Here is a 22,231-nt window from a genome sequence, read left to right on the forward strand (position 1 = left end):
TGGAGCCCAGGATAGAGCCTTGGGGAACCCCACAGGTAAGAAGGGCTTTAGCAGAGGAGAAGGCACCTAGCTGCACTGAGAAGCTACGGTCTAGAATATAAATCTATTTTAGTATACCTCAACAATGGAATTCTGATCAGTAGAAATGGCCATGACATGGGAACTTTAACAAAAGGAAAATACCACATAAGTTCTGTACGCCCCATGGACGATGAAAAGCTAAGNTAAGGGAGATAGTGGCTGTCCAAGGCTGGGCATCTGCGTCAGAGGGCGAAGGAGGACATGCAGGGCAAATTATTCCCTGACATGGAGTATAGACAATATGGAGCTTGTTGGGGAAATATTTTCCTAGGCCCATATCATTGACCCAGTTTATCAGTTAGTAATTACCTCACTGAGCTCAGGCACCTGAGCCTTGGGTGCTGTGCTCCAAAATGTGACAGTCACAATGGCAATCTTTTTGTGTTGTCCTTTTTTCAAATAAATGAACATTAACCCTAGCCCAGCTAAAATGTAAGATTTCAGGGAACAAATGACATTGGAACTTAGAAATACCCTATTGAAAATGTATTTCTTCATGTTATTGTCCAGAGATGCTGTGACTCTATGGAAAGTTTCTCACTCAGTAATAAAGGTGGGATGTGTGACTCATCAGTAGATTATCTTTGTGTGAGGCTCCAGAGGAGGGGGCTGCGCCCTGCTGCAGCATGGACTCACCAAAGTAGAAGTTGGGGCCATCGTGTGGCTGGAAGAAAGTTCCGCAGGCTTTGGCGTGGACGTCTGCTCCTTTACTGAGCAGCAGCTCCACATAGGAGAGACTCCTCCTCTCAATGGCTATATGAAGAGCTGTCTGACCTGTCGGAATACATCGAGTCATACCATTCAAATCTCTTTACATTGTTTAGGTTTGAGGAATAACACAAAGAAAGACATGAGAGTTCATTTTCTCAACAATTCAGCTTCAGTTTACCTTTGTAGTAGACGTTAGTGTAGGCCGCATTTACAAACTCATTAATGTCTTTCATCTTCTCTGAAATGTCGATCAAAAGCTCCACCGTCTCGTTTTTGCCATCCATGAGGTGCAGCAGAGCCTTCATGAGGGCCGTTTTACCGTAAGACTGATCTGCAGGTGTAAACACACATACAGCGAGATCATGGACGGAGATCTGGACAAACCTAGGCACAGAGCCAGGGGCCTAAGTGTGTAGGGGCCCAGTGACCTGCAACTACACAATGTCAGTCAAAGAGACACATGCTTGCAAAAATAAAACAAAGGGACACAAAGCGACCACAAATAGACACAAAATGATTCAAGAGACAAAATCACCACAACGATAGACAAAACGACATCAATAAAGAAACAAAACTAACACAAGGAGACTTAAAATCAGGACAAGAAGACCATAAGAAGACACCAAAGGCCTACAAATTACCACAAAGAGACACATAAGGACACAAAAAAAGAAACAAATGAAGCACAAAAGCACATGAAATCAATAGAAGACACCAATGAGACACAAAACCACAGAGTCTATGTGTCATAAGGTGATGGGGCCTGTTACTTACATGTCTGTGCCCAGGGGTCCATTGTTTAAAAAACAACCCCTGAGGGAGGTAACACACATGTCTACAGCTGTTGCATTATGGGTCTGACACTCACACAGAGAGTTGGACAGTTTCATCCTGTTCCGATGCAGGTACTGATGCAGGCCGTCCAGCTTTTGGACGTCCCTGCTGGCAACCGCTTCAAACAGCCTGTCGATACCAAACCTGTTGTCTGTGCTTCCACTGGGATCCAATCCTTGAATCTCTCTGTCAACATAACACGTCACAGACAACATCATTGGGGGCAAAAGGTGAAGCAACTCCAACTTAATCATCAATTCTGGGCTTGATAATACACAGAACCATGTTATAATGAGTGTTAAAATCCCTTCATGTTTGCATGGTGAGGCTCACTTGTCAAAGTTGGCATTCATTCTGATTTTAGGCTTGGGGATCTCCATCTCTTCCTGGTAATCAGTGTCCATTGGAGCCTTGGGCGGCTCATTGCCTGAACCGCCCTTATGCGCAGCTCTGTGCCGCGCTTTCTCCTCCATCGTCCTGTTGTCTGTCTCCAAAGAGATGCCAAACATCTCTGACTTCTCCATCTCCACCCCCTGCTCTGCGAATCATTCAGACAGCAGCCATCAGAACCAGGGATGAGTATTTGTCAGCTATAGATACATTTGTTAAGGAGTTCATCTGATTCTCTACCACTTGAAATAGTTGAAACATAATGTTAAATAAACATTGGGGGAAATAATTTGAATTTATTCTATCAGAAGACGATTGTAATGGACTTCCCATGGTAATTAAATTGCTGCTGAGAATTGACTGGCATAGTGAGCTTGAGATATTTTATTACATCTTGTAAATGTGGGAAGTGTTATGCCTTCGCAAACTACACACACATTCTGTAGATGTCCAAAATGGATGCCTATTTGGGGAGAGGTTGAGAAAACCCTAAAGTATGTTTCTGACTTATAAAGCATCAAATACACCGAAACAAAATTCATGATGTATACACATTATGGACATGTAATATACAGTACCTACATCAGAGTATGAGAATACTTTTTGAATAAGACATAGACTTAACATTGACATACTAACATTGTTTGTAAATTGTTCCAAGAAAAGAGGTATTTCACCCCAATCATAATACCCTTCTCCCTTTATATATATTTTTGTATTTACTTACTTATTTCATTATTTTCTTTTATTTTTGGTATGGTTGAAATGTGTCTGCTTGGTACTCCTTGCAATTGTGTCAATAGGTCACACACACTTAGTTTTTGTCTAGTGTGTCACAAGCCAGAAGCATTAGAGAGCCCTGATGTAAACATGCGGGACAAAGCGTTTAATGTTAATGTTTAACATGAGTTACTATGCGTTCGTATCAGCTGGGTCTGAATTCACCACAGGAATCACCTTCTAGGTTTTAAGGGCACAGACATATTTCCAGGCATGTGATGTTACAGCCGCAGGGAGGAACAAAGGAGTGTATTTAGAGGAAGATTTCCATGAGAACATAACTCACAACACTTAATCTGGTAGCCACTTCGCTGCAGAATAATCAATTATGTACGGTAGGGTTTATTAAAAACAACATTTTGCAAGTGATTTAAATAAAAAATATAAGTCAAACTGATATAAATAAATGTAGTTTTTTAATCAAGCAAAGGAAAACAGGAACCTGATCCTCGTGGCTTTCTGTTCCCTTTTTTCTGTCACAAAATGGGGAATTAGTGACTCATTGCATCTCCGTATGACTGTGATCATTACTAGAGGAATAGCACTAAAGTAAAACAATTGATGGAAAAAGAGAGAAGTGTGTGCTGTCCGTCTCATATTTTGAAAATTCCATTTCCCATGGATCTCAAATGCCATTTAGCGGTACCAGTTGTGAACAAATTTTAAAAGATGTGCATTGACAAAATATGAGTTGTTCATTGTGTGTGCAGATGCACCACCCTCATCATTCTTCAGAAGTTCAATTATAAATAAAGATTAAGAGACACATTGTGAGTCAGTGTCAATCAGGTCCATCTTCCCATACCATTAGTTCCCATATCCTCATAAAATCAACCACACCACTGCGGTGCAGGTTTTTAAATGTCTGCACGGTATGTTCAAATGTACAAAACATGCGTTAACAAATCACAATAGAATGTAAGATATGTTCAAACAAAGATTATTTCACTGACTGGGATGTTTGACAATGTCCTTCAGGACCAGTAGAAATATTGTAATTTAAAACTGGTAAACCAGTTACACATCAACCCATCAATTTACTCACCAAAAGTTATTTTTCCAGCACCAGATTATAGAAAGAATTAGATCTTGAAGTAAAAAACACAACAGTGTCCTGCATGGATGTGTGAGTCCTATTGTCCTTACATGTCCGTTTATTGTAAAGGCGGTGGGAGATAGCAGGAAGACTGCCTGGAAGAGGCAGAGATAGGGTGACATCCCCCAAAGGATATCAGAGAACATTACTGCAGCCCTGAGTGCTTAAAAGGATCTGTTATTGACCATCATGCCAAGACAGCAAAAAAATACCACAAAGGAATCAGCGAGTACCCGTGTATTATCTGACAAGAACACATTTGTTTCTTGAGGAGCTAATTAGAGAGCAGTTTAACTGTGGCATATGCCATATAGTCTTTCAAATTCATTTTAGGGTTATCCTCTGAGGCACTTAGCTGGAAAGAAATAGCCATCAAGAGCTTAAACAAATTCAATTAAAAAAATAACATAAATGTACAACTTACCCTTTTGAAATGCTACTATTCTTAGTAAGGTTGGTGCATGATATTTTCATAAGCGAGTTTCCTTTGTTTAATCGCTGATTTGCTTCCTGTGTGTCTTATGCGCCTCCAGTAGTTTCACTGACATGGGTGTGTGAGTGTGTGTGTGTGTGTGTGTTCATGCTGCTATGGTCCTGTGACTGTGTGGTTGCAGAGATTATGCTTTCTAGCGTCTGCTATAGATCTGCAGTCATGCCATTTCCTTTCTTATTATAACTTCCTTTTTCACAGCTAGGCCAAGGCACTATACAGGCAAACATAGACTCCATTTTGAGAGTTTAAGCTGTTTTGCTTCCATTACATTTCTTCCTTCCAGAGGTGGAAAGTAACTAAGTAGATTTACTCAAGTACTGGACTTAAGTAAAAATGGTTAGATACTTGTACTTAACTTGAGTATTTCCATTTTATGTTACTTTGTACCCCACAACAATTCAAAGGTGAATTGTGTACTTTTACTGCACTACATTAATTGAATTCCTTTAGTTACTTTGCAGATTTGGATTAATGATTTGAAATACAATCAACACTTAAATAAGACATTGAAACTAGCTGCACCTTTACCAGTTTTAATTCACTGTCTATTTGTGTCTGTAGATTTCCTTAATTCATATAAAGTTATCCTCAGATAATTCCTCATTCCCATATTTAAAAAAGAATAAAACCTGTTACATTAAAAATAATCTTAGTACAAGTAATAAACTGGGGAGTTTCATCTTTTGTGTACTCTATTTACAGGCAGTGTCTTGCGGAATGTATGGAATACATAAACCTCCATTTCAGTATCACTTACATACAACAATATTTAAAGTGACATGTGTTCTGAAGGTTTTTACAGAGGGGTTTACTTTTATATCATTCTCAGCATGATTGAGATCTCTTTAGTTCCTTAAAACATGGCTATAATTGGTTTTTTTTAATTGGTTGTTCACATTTTTTCTATGATTTAATTCTCTATAGATCATACATCTGTTGTTTTCAAAGCATTCCAGCGGTGCTGTGATTTCAATCTGCCTCACACTTCATAACACCTTTCAGCAACATGGAGGGAAAGAGCATGAACTCGTTGCATTCAACTGTTACTGCAGCTGCGCTAATGCAGAAAGCAAGGAGTCAAAACCAAGTGATAACACAATGTGTTTTTTTTTTTACTCTTTGCAAACAGTTCTACATAGGTAGCTGTCTTTGAATACATTTGCTCTTTAACATTAGTTTTTTTTTTAATGAATGATGAGCATCTTTGCAACGGACTTATGTTTTAAAATCCTTATCAGACATGTTATCTGAAACACTGCTTATTAGACCCAGAAATGACAGGCAATGGAGTTAAATTCAATGTTGAAAGGGGATTTTAGCTGCATTCAAGAAGCAGTTGGTATGAGCCAGCATGTATCATTTGGTAGCTTTGATCTTTGATTCCCAAAAGTCTAAAAACATCACAGAACAAAACAAACTGGAAAATTCTTAAGGCTTTGGATTCTTCCCAGATTTTGCTTTTAGACTCAGAGCGAAATATGTTGTACCATTTAAGTTTTCCTGATTTTTACCAAACGTGCGATTAAATAAGTAACCTATAATGTTCACTTGATTATGTATGCATCTCTCATGAGGTCACAGAGGACCATGGCTACGCCAACAGCAGAGTCTGCGTTTTGTCCGTACACCACCGGTTGGGGAAACGCCTTCTCCACCTCCTGCCTCAGCACCTCATTGCGGGCGATGGCGCTCCCACTGCCCACAATCCGGCAGACCCCCGCCTGCTGCAGACGGTCAGCAGGCATCATTGACGTGATGTTGTGCAGGACTCCGCGGCACAGCGCCCTGGTCACGTGACCCAGAGACAGATTGGTAGGGGAGATGTTGGTGACCTGGCCCAGGCAGAGGGGATCGTGCCTCTCACCCAAGAGAGTGGGACTCACCGACAGCTCTCTCGTTTCCTGATTCAGGGAGCAATTAATCAGCTTCTCATATAAACAGGAATCACTCATCTCTGCACCTGCGAGGGAAGAGGAGGCGCTGTTTAACATTTGGATTAAACACTTAAAGGTGACCTATTATGCAAAATGCACTTTTGTACGTCTTTTATACATGAATATGTGTCCCCGGTGTTCCAGGGAACTCACCAAGTGTCAGAAAACACAACCCTCTCTATTTTCCTCCATACCCAAATCTCTTAAAAAGGGGCTGCAACGGATCTGATACAGACTGATCCAGAGTTGAACACTTCTATGACGTCACAGAAGTGGCGCTACGGCTATTGGGCCAACTCCACCAATTAGGAGGAGACAGCCACGGACATTGCCATTCGAAAGCGCTGGAGACGCTGTAGTACATATGCTAGGCTTGTAAATGGTGCTGTTCTCACAGAATCAGCCATGAAAAGACAGTGTTAAATTGAGCGAAATGAGGAATGGCTAAAATGCATGATCTGTTTGGTATTTTGACAAATAAAAAGTATAAATATGCCTTATATAGGTATGGTTCTACACTATATTATTCAAATATAGCATGATAGGTCCACTTTAAAATTGCAATAATCTCAAAGACATTTTGGTAAAGGTTTACAGAAAACTGCCCTCTTTGGGCTCTCATTGACATTTGATTAAATTGTAAAAAAGAAATATGTAAGTCGCTTCGGATAAAAGCGTCGAACAAGTGACATGTCATTTAATGTAACTTTACTTGATAATGGTAAGTTAAAACAAAAAACATATCTATTGCCACATTTAAATTTGACTAAGTCTGAAGATTCTACAGCTATGCTAGCAACTCTATGAAGCCGTATTACACAGCACTGCTTCGAGACAAATGATGACGTTAGCATAATATAGAGATTATTACAATGGTCAGCATTTTAGCTTTGCAAATGTGTAAATAAGCATTAGCTAATTAGCACAAAATCCAAACATAAACAACATCTCCAAAAAGTGGAAAGATAATCAGAGTTATCATGATTCCTTCTGGAACATGAATGTTTGGAAAACACTTAACACCCACATCATTGTGACGCTAGAGTAAGGAGGATCATCAGGGTAATTGGGCTTTTTTTTTAAGGTTTAACATGGCAATCCCTCCACAGTCGTGACATTTTAGTTGAATTAAAAAGTTGAACAAACACTAAGAAGCACACTACTAACATGACAACAAATACATACCAAGCTCTTTCATCCAGGAAGTGAGCATCTCCACAAATGTAGCCAGTGCATTCCCTCCATTTAGTGAAGCTGCCACCGCCAAGTACGAGTCCTCGAAGTAGGGAACGTAGGAGATGGAGGACGCAGGCTGAGGAGAATCTGGAGGTTTGAAGTCAGCTGGCAAGGCGAAGGTCAGCTGGGCTGAGGTGCTTATGTTAAGAACTGAGAAATTAGGAGAGGATAAAAACTGTCATCTGAGGCATAAACACTAACAGCTCCAAACAAGACATGCAGGAGACACAGACAGCAGGAATACACTTGATCCATAATGCATTCATTCCTGTGTGTGCAACATAAAGAGTACAAACTAAGACGTGGGTATTTGCTGCTATGTGCCATGTTAAGTAATCCCTATGCTTATTTATTTGGTATTTTTCAGTTTTAATTACAGTATATTAACACATCTCTATGAGGGATTTTCCAATGGGACAAACAGACTCACAAGCTAATAAACAATACCAGCACCGCTGTTGCAACCGGTAACAAATCTACCAAGAGTCACAAAACTAAAAAGAAGTGCAAAGCAACTGCAAAGAGACCACAAAAGATACACACAATGGCAATGAAAAGGTCACAAAAATAACCACAAAAATAAAGAAAATAACTACAGTAGGATGACACACTAAAACAAAAGCACTACTAAGATTAGAAGATTAATCTAATCGATGGAACATGTCATGGAACAGCTGTAAAGATAGACTTTCTTCTGAAGTGCATAAACAGTCGAGTACAGCTATTTTCACCTGCGTCTGTTCTGGCACTCATGCAGGAGTATACCGAGCACTGGAAGTCTCCCAGCGCGGCCCCTACTGGTGTTCCAGCAGGGATACCATGCCAGTCAGAGCACGTCTGTCCCGCCCAGCAACCAGATGGCACACACTGAGGAAGCAGGCCCAAAGGGAAGCCGGCCCCCTTCAGACTGCAGCATGCACACACAGAGGCTTGTAATGTAGGTTACGCATAACAACTCTTTGCAATGCCAAAATGTTTAGCAATTTTAGTTGAACACTAAGCATGCAAAACCTTTAGAAAATGTGTCATGCATGTAGATTTACACTTTACGTACATGTCTGTATTCCACTGGTTGGTAGAGGTGTTGAAGTAGCCCCAGCCGGCTGCATTCTGGGGGGTCATCACACAGCCGTCCAGACCACACAGCATGGACACCACATAGTCCTGGATGGTACCTGCAACTGTGAAGTCCTCGAGGAACTCTGGCCTGCAGTAAAACCAAAGATATTAACTTCAGTTTCATATCACAAAATAAAAATGCTTTGGGATGTTTTCAGAAGTGCATGCTGACCTGTTTCTCATGTACCAGAAGATTGTAGCACAGCCAAAGCCTGTGGCCACGCTGAGATGTGAGCCTGGATTTGGAAGTGAGGACAGGAAATTGCTGCTGCAGCGCCCATCCTGCCAGGTGATCAGCTGACTGGTGTCTCGGGCTGTGAAGAAATCCCTCTTGGACCAATCACAACCTGCAGGGGTAGAGAGGCATGGAGACATCCCAGGAGCATATATTTACCATTACAAACTGATTTTCTCCCTTTTGGATTTGTTGGATACTTTGGTTAGACTAATTAAGAAAGTATGTCTCTTTGTGTATTAGGATGTATTGTTTTATATTAATAAAATAAATGCCACAGCAGATATTTATATACCAGATAATATAAGATTAAAGAGCTTAATGTGCAATTACAAATTGTGCAAATGCAAACATATATGGGCAATAACATTGCAGGATATATATCTGTATATCTGTTACTTTGCTGCCCAAGGGTACTCATGTATTACAGCAGTTGTTTCACAATTGACCACAATTTAAGAAATGCAACAGCGTTCACGCAGCACCCAGGTGGAAGGCTTACCGCGTTTTTCTTTCCAAAATAAAACCCCGTGCATCTGCCCGGACAACCCGATGCTGCTGACATGCTGCAGTTTGTCTCGGGGCAGCAGGCCGATGCACCGGTTCACAGTGTCAATGATCCGGCCAGTGTCCTGCTCTTTCGCCTGCGCATGAACACGTACGCAGACAGGTTACACACGGGGCAAACACCCAGCAGGGGAGAGTTGAATGGTTGGCACACACTCACCTTTTTTCCGCTTTGGTCAATTATATCAGACGAAGTTGGCAAAGACTGAATAGCAACCACCGTTCGGGAGACAGTTTCTAATAAAACGGCTTTTACCGACGTGGTGCCCAAGTCCAAACCCAGGATATATGCAGACATTGCAGCTAATGAAACTACTGTTGATGATACAGTTATATATCATCATCACAACAAGGCAAAGTCTACTGCTGCGTTTGGGACAAAGTAGAAAGTCGTAAATCTTACTTACGTCCAACCGAATAGTTCCATCCAAATGTAAAATGAGCCATAATGCCTTTTCCGAAGGAAACATTACTGCAGATTGTTCATTGATTGATTCCTGAACCAGTAAAATAACCTTTTGACAGAAATAGACATAATAAATAATAGCACCGGTAACCTCAATGTAAACTGTTTGTGTTTCATTTGTAGATGTTCTCTTATTACTGCAGCTTGTGAAACATGTGGTGTATATCCAATAGAGCTGGATGTTTGAAAAGGGCGGATTATCTTTGTATGCTCACCCAATGACAGTAAGCCTAAAGGTATTTCCCTATTATTAAAGTTAGAATTTCCTACTCTTTAATGTGCAATGAAACGCACCAAAACTGCTCCTTACGCAGGCTGTGCCCACAATGCATTTCGAATGAACATGGCTGACTCTTTCCTGGGAGTGCTATCCGAACGAGAATGAATGTGCTTTTTCTGTGCCAAAACAGCCGAAGTTCTCTGAAAACGCTCTAATATCCAGATCTTTGGCGTTCATGACACATATTATGTTTTTATAATCGTGAGGAGCCAACGAGTCCCTGCTTACATTTCCGGTGAGAATCATCAGTTTCCGTCAGCAGCAGCCCGGAGGACTAGCTCATAATGCTAGCGTGTTAGCGCTATAGGCTAACACCAGGGGTCGTACAGTGCTACGTTTAGTTTATTTATAAGACTCTGATTATTGGAGTCACTTCCTTTTTGTCTGCGTCTGGTTTCTGTCACCAGAACATCGCTTTATATTATAGGTTTATTAGCTAACGTTAGCTACTTTGATTCAATTTGATCTGTAACCAGCTAGGCTAACATCGATCAAGGCTGACAGCTTTTCTCTTTGTCACTCGTATTAGGGGGCTTTAATATATTAAGACCTCTGTCGAGTTTTGTCCTTTTGTCATCCAACCTCCTAGTGGATGTTAAAATATTAAATTCATACTTTAAATTACTAATATCTGTACACATTATAATATATAATGTAACAATGGCCTTGCATTTAGTTGAAATGGAAAAGGCATTTATCTTGTTTAAACAAATAAAAGTACCGTGTAAAAAATACAAGTCAAAGTCATTGTCTAATGTTGATAATTAAAGCTAATGTAGTTATTAAGCAGCAGACTGACCCTTCGTTGCATGTCATTATATCATTCATTACATTCAATTAGTCAACTAATCATCAAACAATCTAATATTAGTCTAATCGTTCCAATGGGATTATTTTTAAACGCAAAACTAAACATTAAAGGACATCATCTTGGAATTTAGAAACGTTGACAGTTGTTACTATGTTCTGACATATTATAGACTAAGCAATTTACCAATTGTAATCTAGATAATAAGCAGCAGATAATACAAAATAATAGTAATTTTCACCCTACATTGTATTATAATGGCTTATTCAGTCGTGTGTAAGCAGCCTTTTCTTCTGGTCGAGCTGATTTTAACATTAGCATTTGGTTGATCAGTTACAAACTATTGCATTTGATTGTCCCGAAGGTTTTGAGTATCGAATCTCGATCTTCAGTGTAAAGAAAAAAGTTATTTAAAACTGTACAGCATTACGGTTATTGGATAAATGTGACTATGTGGGAATCTCTCCTGAAACAGGAACACCTTCCTGTGATTGCTGACCAGATCCAAGATGGCAGGAGTTGTAGCCAAAAGAGAGGGACCACAGTTCATCAGCGAGATAGCCGTGAGGGGAAACGCCGCCGTGCTGGACTACTGCCGCACCTCAGTCTCCGCTCTGTCCGGAGCAACAGCGGGAATCCTCGGGCTGTCTGGACTGTATGGCTTCATTTTTTATTTCCTCGCCTCTTTTCTCCTCTCTCTGCTGCTCATTCTCAAGGCCGGACGGCGGTGGAACAAATGTTTTAAATCACGGAGGCTGCTCTTCACCGGGGGCCTTGTTGGAGGTCTTTTCACTTACGTCCTGTTCTGGACTTTCCTCTACGGAATGGTGCACGTGTACTAAAATTATTTAACCGTGAATTAGTCCTATCTAATGCTACATAAACTAATAATATTGTCTGCCCTGCTGTCTGTAGATAAGCCATTGGTAAAATACTTTTTCAAATATGAACTGTTGATTAAACGGCTAATGTGTCAATTATAATAGAATGAAGAATACTGTTCTCTTATCCTTCTGCTCCACAATTTGTAGCGACTTTATCCAACATGTAACTCGTGCTCTTCACTACAGATAAGAGCCACAGTCATGATAATGTAGTTTGTAGTGTAACATAGATCAACAAAGATTACACCCTAACACGGTGTAAGCACTTTGCCTTGTATTCATGTATGATACTATGGTTAAATTATAATAAATATGATTACTGATTAAAATAAATACCTCTTTACATCTTGTTTGTATACATTATTAATCGGTTTGTCTGTCAGGCACTGACATCATGAAATAAATATGAAAAATACACTTGTGACGACCCCTCCACACCACGTGGGGTGCTGTTTCTGTCTGTGCTTTGTGGGTGTGCTCAGGTTCACAGGTTCAGGTGCTGATGAGCTACACCTGGAAAGGAAAGGATATAGTAAGAGCCCAGCCGGTTACGTCTCGCGGACTCCTCTGGGCACTCTCCGTGCCAGCCTCGGGGACCTGTGGCTGGTTCTGTTCGTTACATTGTTTATAAGAGAATAAACAATTGTTATTTTCTTCCTTCGTCTCGCCTCCCTGCTTTTTGTTGCAGCCCAGGAGCCGGGTTGTAACACTTGTTTCCAACAATCAAAACCATTCTATAAATGGATTTGAGAAGAAGGTCACACATTTCCAATGTCTTTCATCATTCATTGGACTATCAGCCAGTATATCAGCATTGAACCTGTCATTACAGAACACTCACAGCCCATCACAACTTCATTCCAAAGCTTTACAAGTGATACCTATCATTAATAACAAAAATAATGATTGTGTTGTAGCTACGGCATGGCCAATATTGACGTCAACATACAACATGAAGTGCACCACTCGAATTCCAACGACAGCACATGTTGCATCCAACTGAAATAACACAAATTAAGAATATTCACACATTTTCTTAGAATTTGCTTTCTAGTGCATTTTCTCTGTGCTTAAAAAATAATTTAAAGGTATTTTGCAAATTGATTTAGCACAAATCATTAAACGTTTTTTTTAATCTAATCGGCATTTAACGTAATCCTATGCTACATTTGAGGTTCATGAATCACGAATGACGGTAGTTTTTTTCGCGGTGATTGTTATTGGCAAGTCTATTAATGGCGAATCAAAAAGAACAAACTGGAAATGATGCTTGATCATCTGTCAAAAAGAGCTTTTAAGTAATGGATTCATGACCTGAAACAAAGATGCAATTAATAACTTCCATTTGCTATGCAGTAATAGGCAAATATTTGGCAATTCCTTTTAGGTCATAGATGATTCATTTAAAGTCCCTCAGTTAATATTATCAGCATAACCACAGAACTCTGGCATATCATCATTTATGGACCTGTTGTAATCTCCCACACTCCAGCTTTGGACCCTGACCCAGCTTCAAAGATGAAAACCATCTCTCTGTGTATTTCTACATCAGCTTCCTGGCCCATTTGCCCACAGTAACATTTCTTTGGACCAACAAAGTCAGGACAAGCATCACTCAGGCTAGTGACAGTCCAGCCAGGTGGGAAGTGGGCATCAGTCCGACTCTTTGGTTACGCCTCTCACAGACCGCTGCAGGGGATTGGTCTTACTCTGACTTAATTTTGCGCAGAGAAGGTGATATGATGCCGCGGCCCTGTGCCTTGGTTAGAGAGGTTGCCAGAATATCGCTGTCCTGCATTGCGTGGAACTGTTGGACCCCGTTGGTCCACAGGCAGCTGACTCTCTGCGAGGGCTTCCGTCTCCTCCGGCTTATTGGTGGAGTTTCCAGCCTCTTTGTCCGCAGCTGGCTTCTTATGTCTCCTTTCCCGGTGTCCTGTCTTCCCTTCCTTGTGTTTGTTCTGCTCTTTCCTGTAACACACAGTGACACAAAGATGTGCCAATAAATGTGGGGATAAAGGTTTTGGAAATGACTGATTTAAAAAAGGTCCATCATTACAGTGTACAGAAAGTCATACTTTAAGTTGATGATTTCAAACTTCTTGTCTCGGTAGAAGGAGCTTGTGTTCATCATGTACAGTAGTATCACGTCACATGCAAAGGCCCCCTGAAAGAGAACATATATATTATATATAATATCTGTAGCACTCAGTCCATAATGTTTCAAAAACATAACTAATAATGCATTATAATCTGCTTATATTGCTGTATAATTAAAGGTATAATGCCTCATAAATATTCATGATGCTTAAAACAATAAAGCAATATTTATAAATTAAAAAGCATTTGACATAAAGTCAAGTATCATAATGCTTCAATGTTGCTTTTCACTCACTGACATTATTTGTCTCAAGGACAATAGATATTATAGGTTGATAGATGTCATACATAATAATACTTTTTATAAAATCATCATCACCGCTTTAGGGCATAATCATGTGATTATTCTGGTAGCTGGTTGGTTAAAGTGAAGTAATGAAATGTCTGAGGTAAAGGCAGATATAATACATTAACTGATTATAAGTAACTGTAAGTGGTCATTCTTTCACTTAAAAACATATTTTTAATCTATGCAATTCAATATGTTGTAATACTTTTTTCTTCTTTAACTTGTCATAACAAGAAAAACGTGCAAGTAACTATAATAAAACAGTGGCAATTACCCACCGACACCTCAATATTATTTAATAATAATTGTATAATATTTTATTAAACTACTCACTGCACCCAGCAGGGCAATGCCCGAACCAATGGCAATTATCGTGGGAACAATATTGAATTTTCCAGCCTAAAAAAACAATAACAAGCAATCACTAGATGTATTTCCATAATAATGTACTTCACTCTGGAAAGAATAATCCCTATCACTGCTGTACCTGGCCATTGATCATTATATCGAAGCGGATCCCATACACTTTATACAAAGTGCGAAAGGTGCCATTTTCATCCTTGAAATACCTGGCATATCTGGAGGGGAAAATCAGACCGGTTAGACTCGGAGACCAGTGAGCTGACAGATTTATTTCTTGGTGAATGCCTGGAGGGACATACCTGAAGTTATATCCTGATGTGACCGAGTTGTTTAAACCCCTATCCAGGCGGGTAAAGCTGTACTCTGGATTACACCGTGAATAGGCCTTATCCAGGTCGCAGTCCCACTCAATGAGAATTCCAACAGAACCACCCTGAAGGACAAAAATAGTGTAAGTGTAACCTCAGCTCCATTAACAGGTCTATAATAAAGTGTGTAGCCAAAATAAAGACAACAATTTAATGGAAACCAATTCAAACCATGTTCTTTGAGTCCTGGCTTCAAAATTGTAATTCCTACCATTTTCTTATGTTTGCAGGTGAGTGAGGAAGCTGTAAATTCAAAACAAGCGGCATACGACCATACAGTCTGCAGAAGTGGTCTGATCAGATAACATACGTTTGTGGACTATCGTTGTGTCTTAGGAAATGCTTTAAGATAAACGCTAGCTTGAAAGTTCATTCTTGACTGGAAAATACAGCTTGAAAATAAAAACGTATCATATGGTCCACTTGTTGTTGTTTTTTTAAAGCTTTCAGCCATTTCCTTTGGCCTTGTTTTAGTTGTTTTTTCATCTGGTACTAAGGATGGGTTCCAATCTGTCCGACGGACCTTTGGTGCATGTTGTACTCTCTTTCTCTCCTTCTCCTGTCTAACTTAAGCTGCAACAGTAAGGGCAAAAAAGCCCCCCAAAAGGAAAGAAAATTATTGTTTAGTTCTTATCATGTGAATGAATTATTGAACTTGTATTTATTTTTGTTTACAGCCACTTTGAATCAATTGACACATTTTTTTATATATATTCCACGTGATGACAACACACCATCAAGACATAAATACTTGATGAAGACCATGTGCCTGAAAGTTTGTCTAATAGATGATCCTTTTTTTTACTCTTTCTGAACAACCATTGTGATTTCAAATAAACCTGTGCAAACCTCCGACCTAGGCTGCCTTTAGGAGCCATGTATATTTATATTTTTGAACACTAGGTGACAGTGATTAGCTGCACAAGCAAAAATGGGGTCATAGGTGACTGGAAAGGGAGAGGCACAGGTTGAGAGAGCACACAGTTCTTATTTGACATGGCAACAGATGTGGCAGAAGTACAGACAACCCAACAACACAGGCAACACTTGGAAATTGGTATTGTACAACTACCGCAATTAACCTCAAACTAACCTGCAGCTGTCGACCAGAACATCTTTTTTATTAGTCTGTGTACGATCAATCTCATCATTCTCAATTGTATCTTCACTACAGTGTAAATGGCACTCCTATGTTCCATTAGAGATTTACTCCAAGACCACATAAAAAATGATGTTGCATCGCAGGCAGACCACCATCTTAGAAATCCTTTCCATTAGTTATTGGAAAATGTTTGTCTTTGGATATCAACAGGAAGTACTGAGAGATAGAGAGAATGACTTGAGTGACAGAATTAGCTTGCAACACGCTGATGAAGATTTGTTTTCATCTTGTACTATATTAATTTTCTTACTACCCTTATCATTACATCAATATATGTTTGTTGCAGCACACATCTTGTACAAGTGTGTTTCTGCAGTTATTATTATGAGGAGCATCTTAAATGGATTATATCTTCTAAATGTGATGGTCTATAATGGAGTGTTATCAAATGACTATGAGGAATCCAGTAATTGAAATCACTCCCACACATTTTTATCTCACACGTTAATACACTTTGTACCTGAACAGCCATTTCCTGGAAATCATTCCCAGTCCAGCTGACCAGATCTCCGAGGCGGAAGATGGGGCAGTACAGGTGTTCCTCTTTGTCGTAGGAGCATCTTTTCAGGTAGCTGTCGTCAGGGGTTTCAAGGACATTGGACCTAGATGTTCAATATAGCAGGCATGAAGAACTTGTGTCAAATGTCAGATTATCAGCAACTGTGAAAACCACTACTATTTCCACATTAATCGTGTTTCCCTCACCCTAAGAAAAAAATGTAACCTTCCACTCAAGTTAAAAAATGTAAGTCACTTAAGTTGGAGTTATGATGTGTATCTAAGTGTTGGCGGGACGGCAATAGACTTAAGAGCCACCTGCTTCTGCCAATTCAGGGTCACAGAATTCTCTCAACTTCTCATATTGGCATATTTGACATTTCCATCTCTATCTTAGACACAATCAATGCTAAAAGATATAGTTCAGATGTTTCAAAGTGGGGTATCATAGTCAGTGAATTAACTAGAGTAGATGGTAGTTGGCAAATAACCAGTTTGGAGAACAGACAGGAGTGCAAACAATGTAATGCTATGAAAGCAAAATGACCTTAGCCGTATAAAGAAAGCAGGACCTTTACCTCTGTGCTGGTTATGGGCGGGCCAACCTCCATCTAGTGTTAATACACTGACTAAAGATCAACATCTTAACTTTTATCATGACTGACTGCACTGTAAAATGTTCCTCTAGTCCTAACACAGTATGCTGCTGACACCATTATGCTCTCTGGCTTTGCAGTGCAGCTGGATGTGTCACACTATACCACACGTAGCGCTGGCAGCCCTTTCAAGTAACACCCATTACAGTAACAGGGATTTGTTTCAACAGCTAAAATCCCCATTAAGTATAAGCATATCATGATTAGTGAGAAAACATATGAAGTTAGATAGCTGTGTAATTAGAATAAGGTCCTGACTGATGAATTAGCTGTGGCTGATGTCACTCTGCTTTCTTGCAGGACTTCAGCAGAGAGGACAGAGCAGCAGGGGCCAACCCCCCCCTTTCAGATCGGACACCTGTCTGGGGCAAGGCCCGCTGTCAAGGACTTCTCAGATGACTGTTTCACTGTCTCACTGAGTGCAATGCACAGCCTGGTATAAATAGAGGGCTGTCTGCACACTAAAACTATTTAAAGCAGCCATTGGGGCATGTACATCCCCCCTTAGCTCACTCATTGGTCGATGTCGTGACGCTTTGAAAACCACAAGCAGCGCTACTAGCAGCCACTTACTTGGAGAATTCAAACTTCGGGAACCTGATGAAATTCTTGATGTAGATGGTGAAGTTTTCCGCTTCGCTTAGTAAGGGCTCTCTGGAAGATAGAGAGACAGGCAGCTGTGAGAATTAAAAACTAAACAAGAGGAGCTGACAGGCTACATTAGCAATAAATAGAACCTGTGAAATATCTCAGTCCCCATGAGGGCCAGTGTCAATGCAGTATCACAAAGTGGCACTTTTCCAAAGTTCTGCGAGAGGAAGGGTCTTACGTGGGTCTCTTGCTGTGTTCAACAGGACACCAGGCGTGGATCTGACAGGTCCCAGTGCTGTTTATGCACAACCCTGTCTTTATTCCTGAAGGAGAGCCAGAGAAGTTTCTTAGCTAAGTTTAAAGAATTGATTATATGACGGCTAATTGGAAAAATGTTCTGCTGGGGGATGAAACATGTAATATTTATATTTTACAGAATATTTGTAAAGCCGGGTTGTCGCGATATATCAATGTTGACTGTGAAACCAGTGCTAACTCTGATCCCATGTTTATAGTACACGCATTGTAATATTGTGTAAATATTTAACCAGCGTTTAGTTTTTCAAGATTCAAAGGTTTCATTGTCATATGTACAGTAGCTAGTGTAGTTATAGCATGAACATATAAGTCCCAAGCTCCTTCAACAATGCAATCCATATACAAAAAAACTATAAAAAAGTTCTTGCTCTGTTTCCTATCCCCAACACCCCCCACACACAATTGAGTGTAATTACTTTGCCTTGAAATAAGACAACATGCACAGAAAAATATGGCATTGTGACAAATAACAAACAAAAGAATAAATAAATTAGTAATTTAAATGTAACTTTCTGATAGCAAGGCCACAATTCTACAATGAGGTGAAACAGTTATTTTTCTAATATGCAGAATATAGTGTTGATCTTCAGGGACCGATATTAAAGATCTCAAGCTACAGACAGATTATGTAAACATGTAATTCAGGTTAAACCCATCAACTACTCAGATTTTGAGTTGAGTGAAATGAATGATACTCACCATGTCCGGCTATTACAGCCTCGCCCTCAACGCAGTCATCATCACTTTGACATCGTCCATTTGGTACCTTGAAACTCTATGGAAGTGCAAATGCATTTGTCTAGACATGGTAATATAAACAGCCATACGAGATATTATGATTGGAAAAAAACACATCAAATCAACAGGCAATAATGAGATTCCTCTGCATGTATACTCACCTCTGCACAGAACCCCAGCCTCTGATTGGGTGTCTCTATGAAATTTGTTACTATGAAGAACACCTGCTCGCCCTACAAAATAAAATGAGGCCCAGACAATGAGATCGAGAAACAAAAGGTTAAACAAATTACACTTCTGAGAAGTTCAATATTGTTAAATCAGTGGCGACAGATGCCGAGCCTAATGATTTCTGCTGAAGCAGACACTCAATAGCTTTGTAATCTCTCTTGACAGGAGAGTAATTGGGGAATACTCTGACAGCTTTATTGATATTCTGCAAGCTCTTTTTCCTAGAAATGTCGACTCGAGCCACAGATTGGATGACTTTAGACACAAATTGACAAAAACAAAAAAGACTGGCCTCCTAAACTTGGACTTAAACAACAGTTACTTGGGAAATTACTTGGAGCCTTTTTACTTGAAAGTCCTTGATATGTTCCCTTAAACCCTAAGATAAAAAAGTATGTTCGTTTAAAAAGTGTGCCACAAATCAATTCATTTCCATAATTTTGTGAATATAACTAATTCATTCCCAGCACGTTGACACTTCATTCCCCTGATTCACTTTGTTTAAACAAATCCAACAGCATCCAATCATGCTGCAGAATAGAACAAGTAAGAGCTAATGTAAAATTGCTGAGCATCAGTTGGAAAAATATATGCCAAATATGATTTTGTTCTCGTATAAAATTGTCTAAAAAAGAAGAAATTGATGGGATGAAGAGCACATTGCCATTATGATTTATTTAGGACTCAAAACTCAAATGTAAGGACTTGGGACTTACATGTCTGACATGTCTTGACCATAGGTTTTGACTTGGGACCTAACTTGGAGTTTGTATGTTTTCACTTGGGACTTATCTGTTTTGATTTGGGACTTGACTCTGGACGTATCCACCTTAACCTAGGACTTGACTTGGAGCTTGATTTGGGAATAATCTGTCCTGAATAAGGAGTAAAGACTAACTTGTGACTTGCAAAACAATGATTACATCATGGTCACATCTTTGATGGATGGATGGACTCACATTCGGGGGTATGACGTAATCCTCAGCACTCCACAGGTGAAGCCCGGTCTCAGAGCTGTTGGTCAGTGCAACACCTTTAAGTTTGGTGATGACCGAGGTCTGGATGGCCTCTTCTCTCTCCTGGTAACCTTTTCTTACCACAAACACCCACCTGGGACATTCACCCAAACATCACAATTTAGTTTTCAGTAATTTTTTCAGATTAACATGGGTGCATTATGTATAGTTTTTTAGATCCCTTGTTGACCAGCGGTTTGTGACCATAGTGTCAGGGGTTGACAGCAAACACAATATATCTTGCATTTAGTGTGTTCACCAGTATGTGGCACATGAAAGAATTAACTGTGTAATTGTATCTAAGACAAAATCATAGAATATTGTATGCATCACTGCCCTAATATATTGAACTATTTTGCAAATAAATGGCATCTGGGTGTGACAGCATCGCCCAATGGGTAAAGTACACAACAAATAGCACAAAGCCATTGTTCAAACAATTAATTAATTTTAATTAAAACAAATTAATAAAAGGAAAAGCAGCACACATTCACAACTGAGAAGCTGAAGCCATAACATGTGTACTTCGTTACACTAATGCAATGCAATAAATCCAGTCTCATGAACATGAGCAGCTTTTAAATGACTTTAAACCCCCCTGCAGCCATTAAAGTAGCTATTTTACAACTATTGCGTTTTAAAGGTCAGACCTGATGATAATAACCGTTACCCTACTGTCCAAGTCACCTGCTCATATTTTCCTCATCACCATGACATCAGTAGGTGAGGGGTGGGATACAATGACTTCATGTATTTACAGCAATTTGACACATTAATGAATCCCAACTCTTTCTGAGACACTTGAAGAACCTGTGCCGCTGCCACTTTAACAACAACAAAGTCAACGCTTTCGGCTAGCTCAACTATTTTTAACTTTGTGAATCACTTTCCAAAAGCATGCATTGCACCTCACCCGATTATGTATCCCAGCACGGCCAGCTGATAGAGTCTGAATAATATCCCGATTTTCCTGTTTTCGGCGATGACTATTTTCCCAGTCTTGTAATTGAGAAGACCCAAGAAGAAGACTCCCCAGCCTGCCATTCCTCCCGCACCGCGGACCGACTGAGACGGACAGCAGCTCCCAGCTGATATTTACAACTGTGCACATTTCATGCAGCGGGCAATCCCACTGAGAGAGGGGCTGTACAACACAAGCACAAACCTCAAACGCACCACTGTGAGAAAAATGCAGGAAATCTTGACTCGATTTTCAAACTTGCTAACTCTCTAAACGTAAAAGAGTCATTCTACAGAAAAGGTGGAATCTGGGTGATACAAATCTGCTGAAATATATTCCTTCTAAACACATCTAAAACCTGTTGAATAGCAATAACTAACTCTTAACTTGATGAATCCACAACAAGTAGAGCTTAAAGTATTTTATTTTTTAAAATTATTTTTATACTTTACACAATGCTTATTTGTATAGGAATGTCACTGGTGTTACGTGTTACCAGGAAGAAGAGTAACACCAGTGACGGTAACACCAGTGACAATTTGGAGAAAACACTACCATTTGAACTAAATGGCTGCAATGTGTCAGACCAAATATGGCTTCAGTCAATATCAAAATCGTTTAACTCTTCAATACAATACATTTTCCCATTCAAATGTTCACCCCTAGGGCCAAGCCCGCCTTAACCTGCCATCAGGCCCTGGGGCTGATAGTTTTTGTAGGCCCCCTATTTAAACATCAAATCAAAGTCATTTATAGCCTCGGCAGGCTCTGTGATCGCACTTCTCCACTCTGCTCTACATGCGCCTGGTCCTCTCCTCCATATGAGTGACGTATCGGGCCTCCCTCATGTATTTGTCCCAAGGGCAAAGGCGGGCCCCAGGCCTTCTCTCCTTTTGTCTGTCCTCCCTGTAATAGACAACCTCCTTACCTCTCCTGCTGCTTCCTGAACGATGCACCCTTCCCCTCGGG

At 40.0% G+C, this 22,231-nt stretch overlaps 4 protein-coding genes across 8 annotated transcripts in view; 1 reads left to right on the plus strand and 3 right to left on the minus strand.

Moving 5' to 3' along the window:
• The window catches only part of trpv1 (transient receptor potential cation channel, subfamily V, member 1), a 12,648-nt gene extending 8,243 nt beyond the window's left edge, over positions 1–4,405 (minus strand). The window contains exons 1-5 of one of the 4 annotated variants that reach the window (XM_010792623.1): positions 4,317–4,405; positions 1,960–2,159; positions 1,661–1,812; positions 971–1,123; positions 718–855 (exon numbers count right to left, since the gene is read on the minus strand). In XM_010792623.1, coding sequence (XP_010790925.1) covers positions 718–855; positions 971–1,123; positions 1,661–1,812; positions 1,960–2,150 — 634 coding nt within the window. In that variant the 5' untranslated portion in view covers positions 2,151–2,159; positions 4,317–4,405. Of the gene's footprint in view, positions 1–717; positions 856–970; positions 1,124–1,660; positions 1,813–1,959; positions 2,165–3,841; positions 3,932–4,316 lie in introns of those variants that run through there. The other 3 variants (XM_010792621.1, XM_010792620.1, XM_010792622.1) reach the window with 3 other exon arrangements.
• Positions 4,406–5,289: 884 nt separating this feature from the next.
• Positions 5,290–9,938, minus strand: shpk (sedoheptulokinase). Of its 2 annotated transcripts, none has more exons than XM_010792619.1 (8): positions 9,884–9,938; positions 9,637–9,791; positions 9,412–9,553; positions 8,847–9,021; positions 8,610–8,762; positions 8,287–8,462; positions 7,505–7,705; positions 5,290–6,339 (listed from the first exon to the last, which is right to left on the minus strand). In XM_010792619.1, exons 1-8 carry the CDS (start codon positions 9,921–9,923, stop codon positions 5,930–5,932), a joined length of 1,452 nt encoding a protein of 483 aa, XP_010790921.1. In that variant the 5' UTR covers positions 9,924–9,938; the 3' UTR covers positions 5,290–5,929. The 2 variants fall into 2 exon arrangements, with proteins under 2 accessions (XP_010790921.1, XP_010790920.1); XM_010792618.1 differs by having other exon boundaries at positions 5,290–6,345.
• A 1,569-nt stretch (positions 9,939–11,507) lies between these two features.
• Positions 11,508–12,284, plus strand: emc6 (ER membrane protein complex subunit 6). Its single transcript, XM_010792625.1, has one exon. It carries the CDS (start codon positions 11,540–11,542, stop codon positions 11,870–11,872), a length of 333 nt encoding a protein of 110 aa, XP_010790927.1. The 5' UTR covers positions 11,508–11,539; the 3' UTR covers positions 11,873–12,284.
• Positions 12,285–12,795: 511 nt separating this feature from the next.
• Positions 12,796–22,231, minus strand: part of p2rx5 (purinergic receptor P2X, ligand-gated ion channel, 5) — a 23,092-nt gene continuing 13,656 nt past the window's right edge. The window contains exons 2-13 of the mRNA XM_010792631.1: positions 21,215–21,389; positions 20,245–20,395; positions 19,216–19,287; positions 19,016–19,091; positions 18,237–18,321; positions 17,981–18,061; positions 16,714–16,855; positions 15,023–15,156; positions 14,848–14,938; positions 14,694–14,759; positions 13,990–14,078; positions 12,796–13,882 (exon numbers count right to left, since the gene is read on the minus strand). Of these exons, the coding sequence (XP_010790933.1) occupies positions 13,630–13,882; positions 13,990–14,078; positions 14,694–14,759; positions 14,848–14,938; positions 15,023–15,156; positions 16,714–16,855; positions 17,981–18,061; positions 18,237–18,321; positions 19,016–19,091; positions 19,216–19,287; positions 20,245–20,395; positions 21,215–21,345 (1,371 nt within the window). The 5' untranslated portion in view covers positions 21,346–21,389 and the 3' untranslated portion in view covers positions 12,796–13,629. The remainder of the gene's footprint in view (positions 13,883–13,989; positions 14,079–14,693; positions 14,760–14,847; positions 14,939–15,022; positions 15,157–16,713; positions 16,856–17,980; positions 18,062–18,236; positions 18,322–19,015; positions 19,092–19,215; positions 19,288–20,244; positions 20,396–21,214; positions 21,390–22,231) is intronic.

This window comes from Notothenia coriiceps, unplaced genomic scaffold, assembly GCF_000735185.1.
Source record: "Notothenia coriiceps isolate Sejong01 unplaced genomic scaffold, NC01 NC01_scaffold00036513, whole genome shotgun sequence".
Lineage (NCBI taxonomy): Eukaryota > Metazoa > Chordata > Actinopteri > Perciformes > Nototheniidae > Notothenia > Notothenia coriiceps.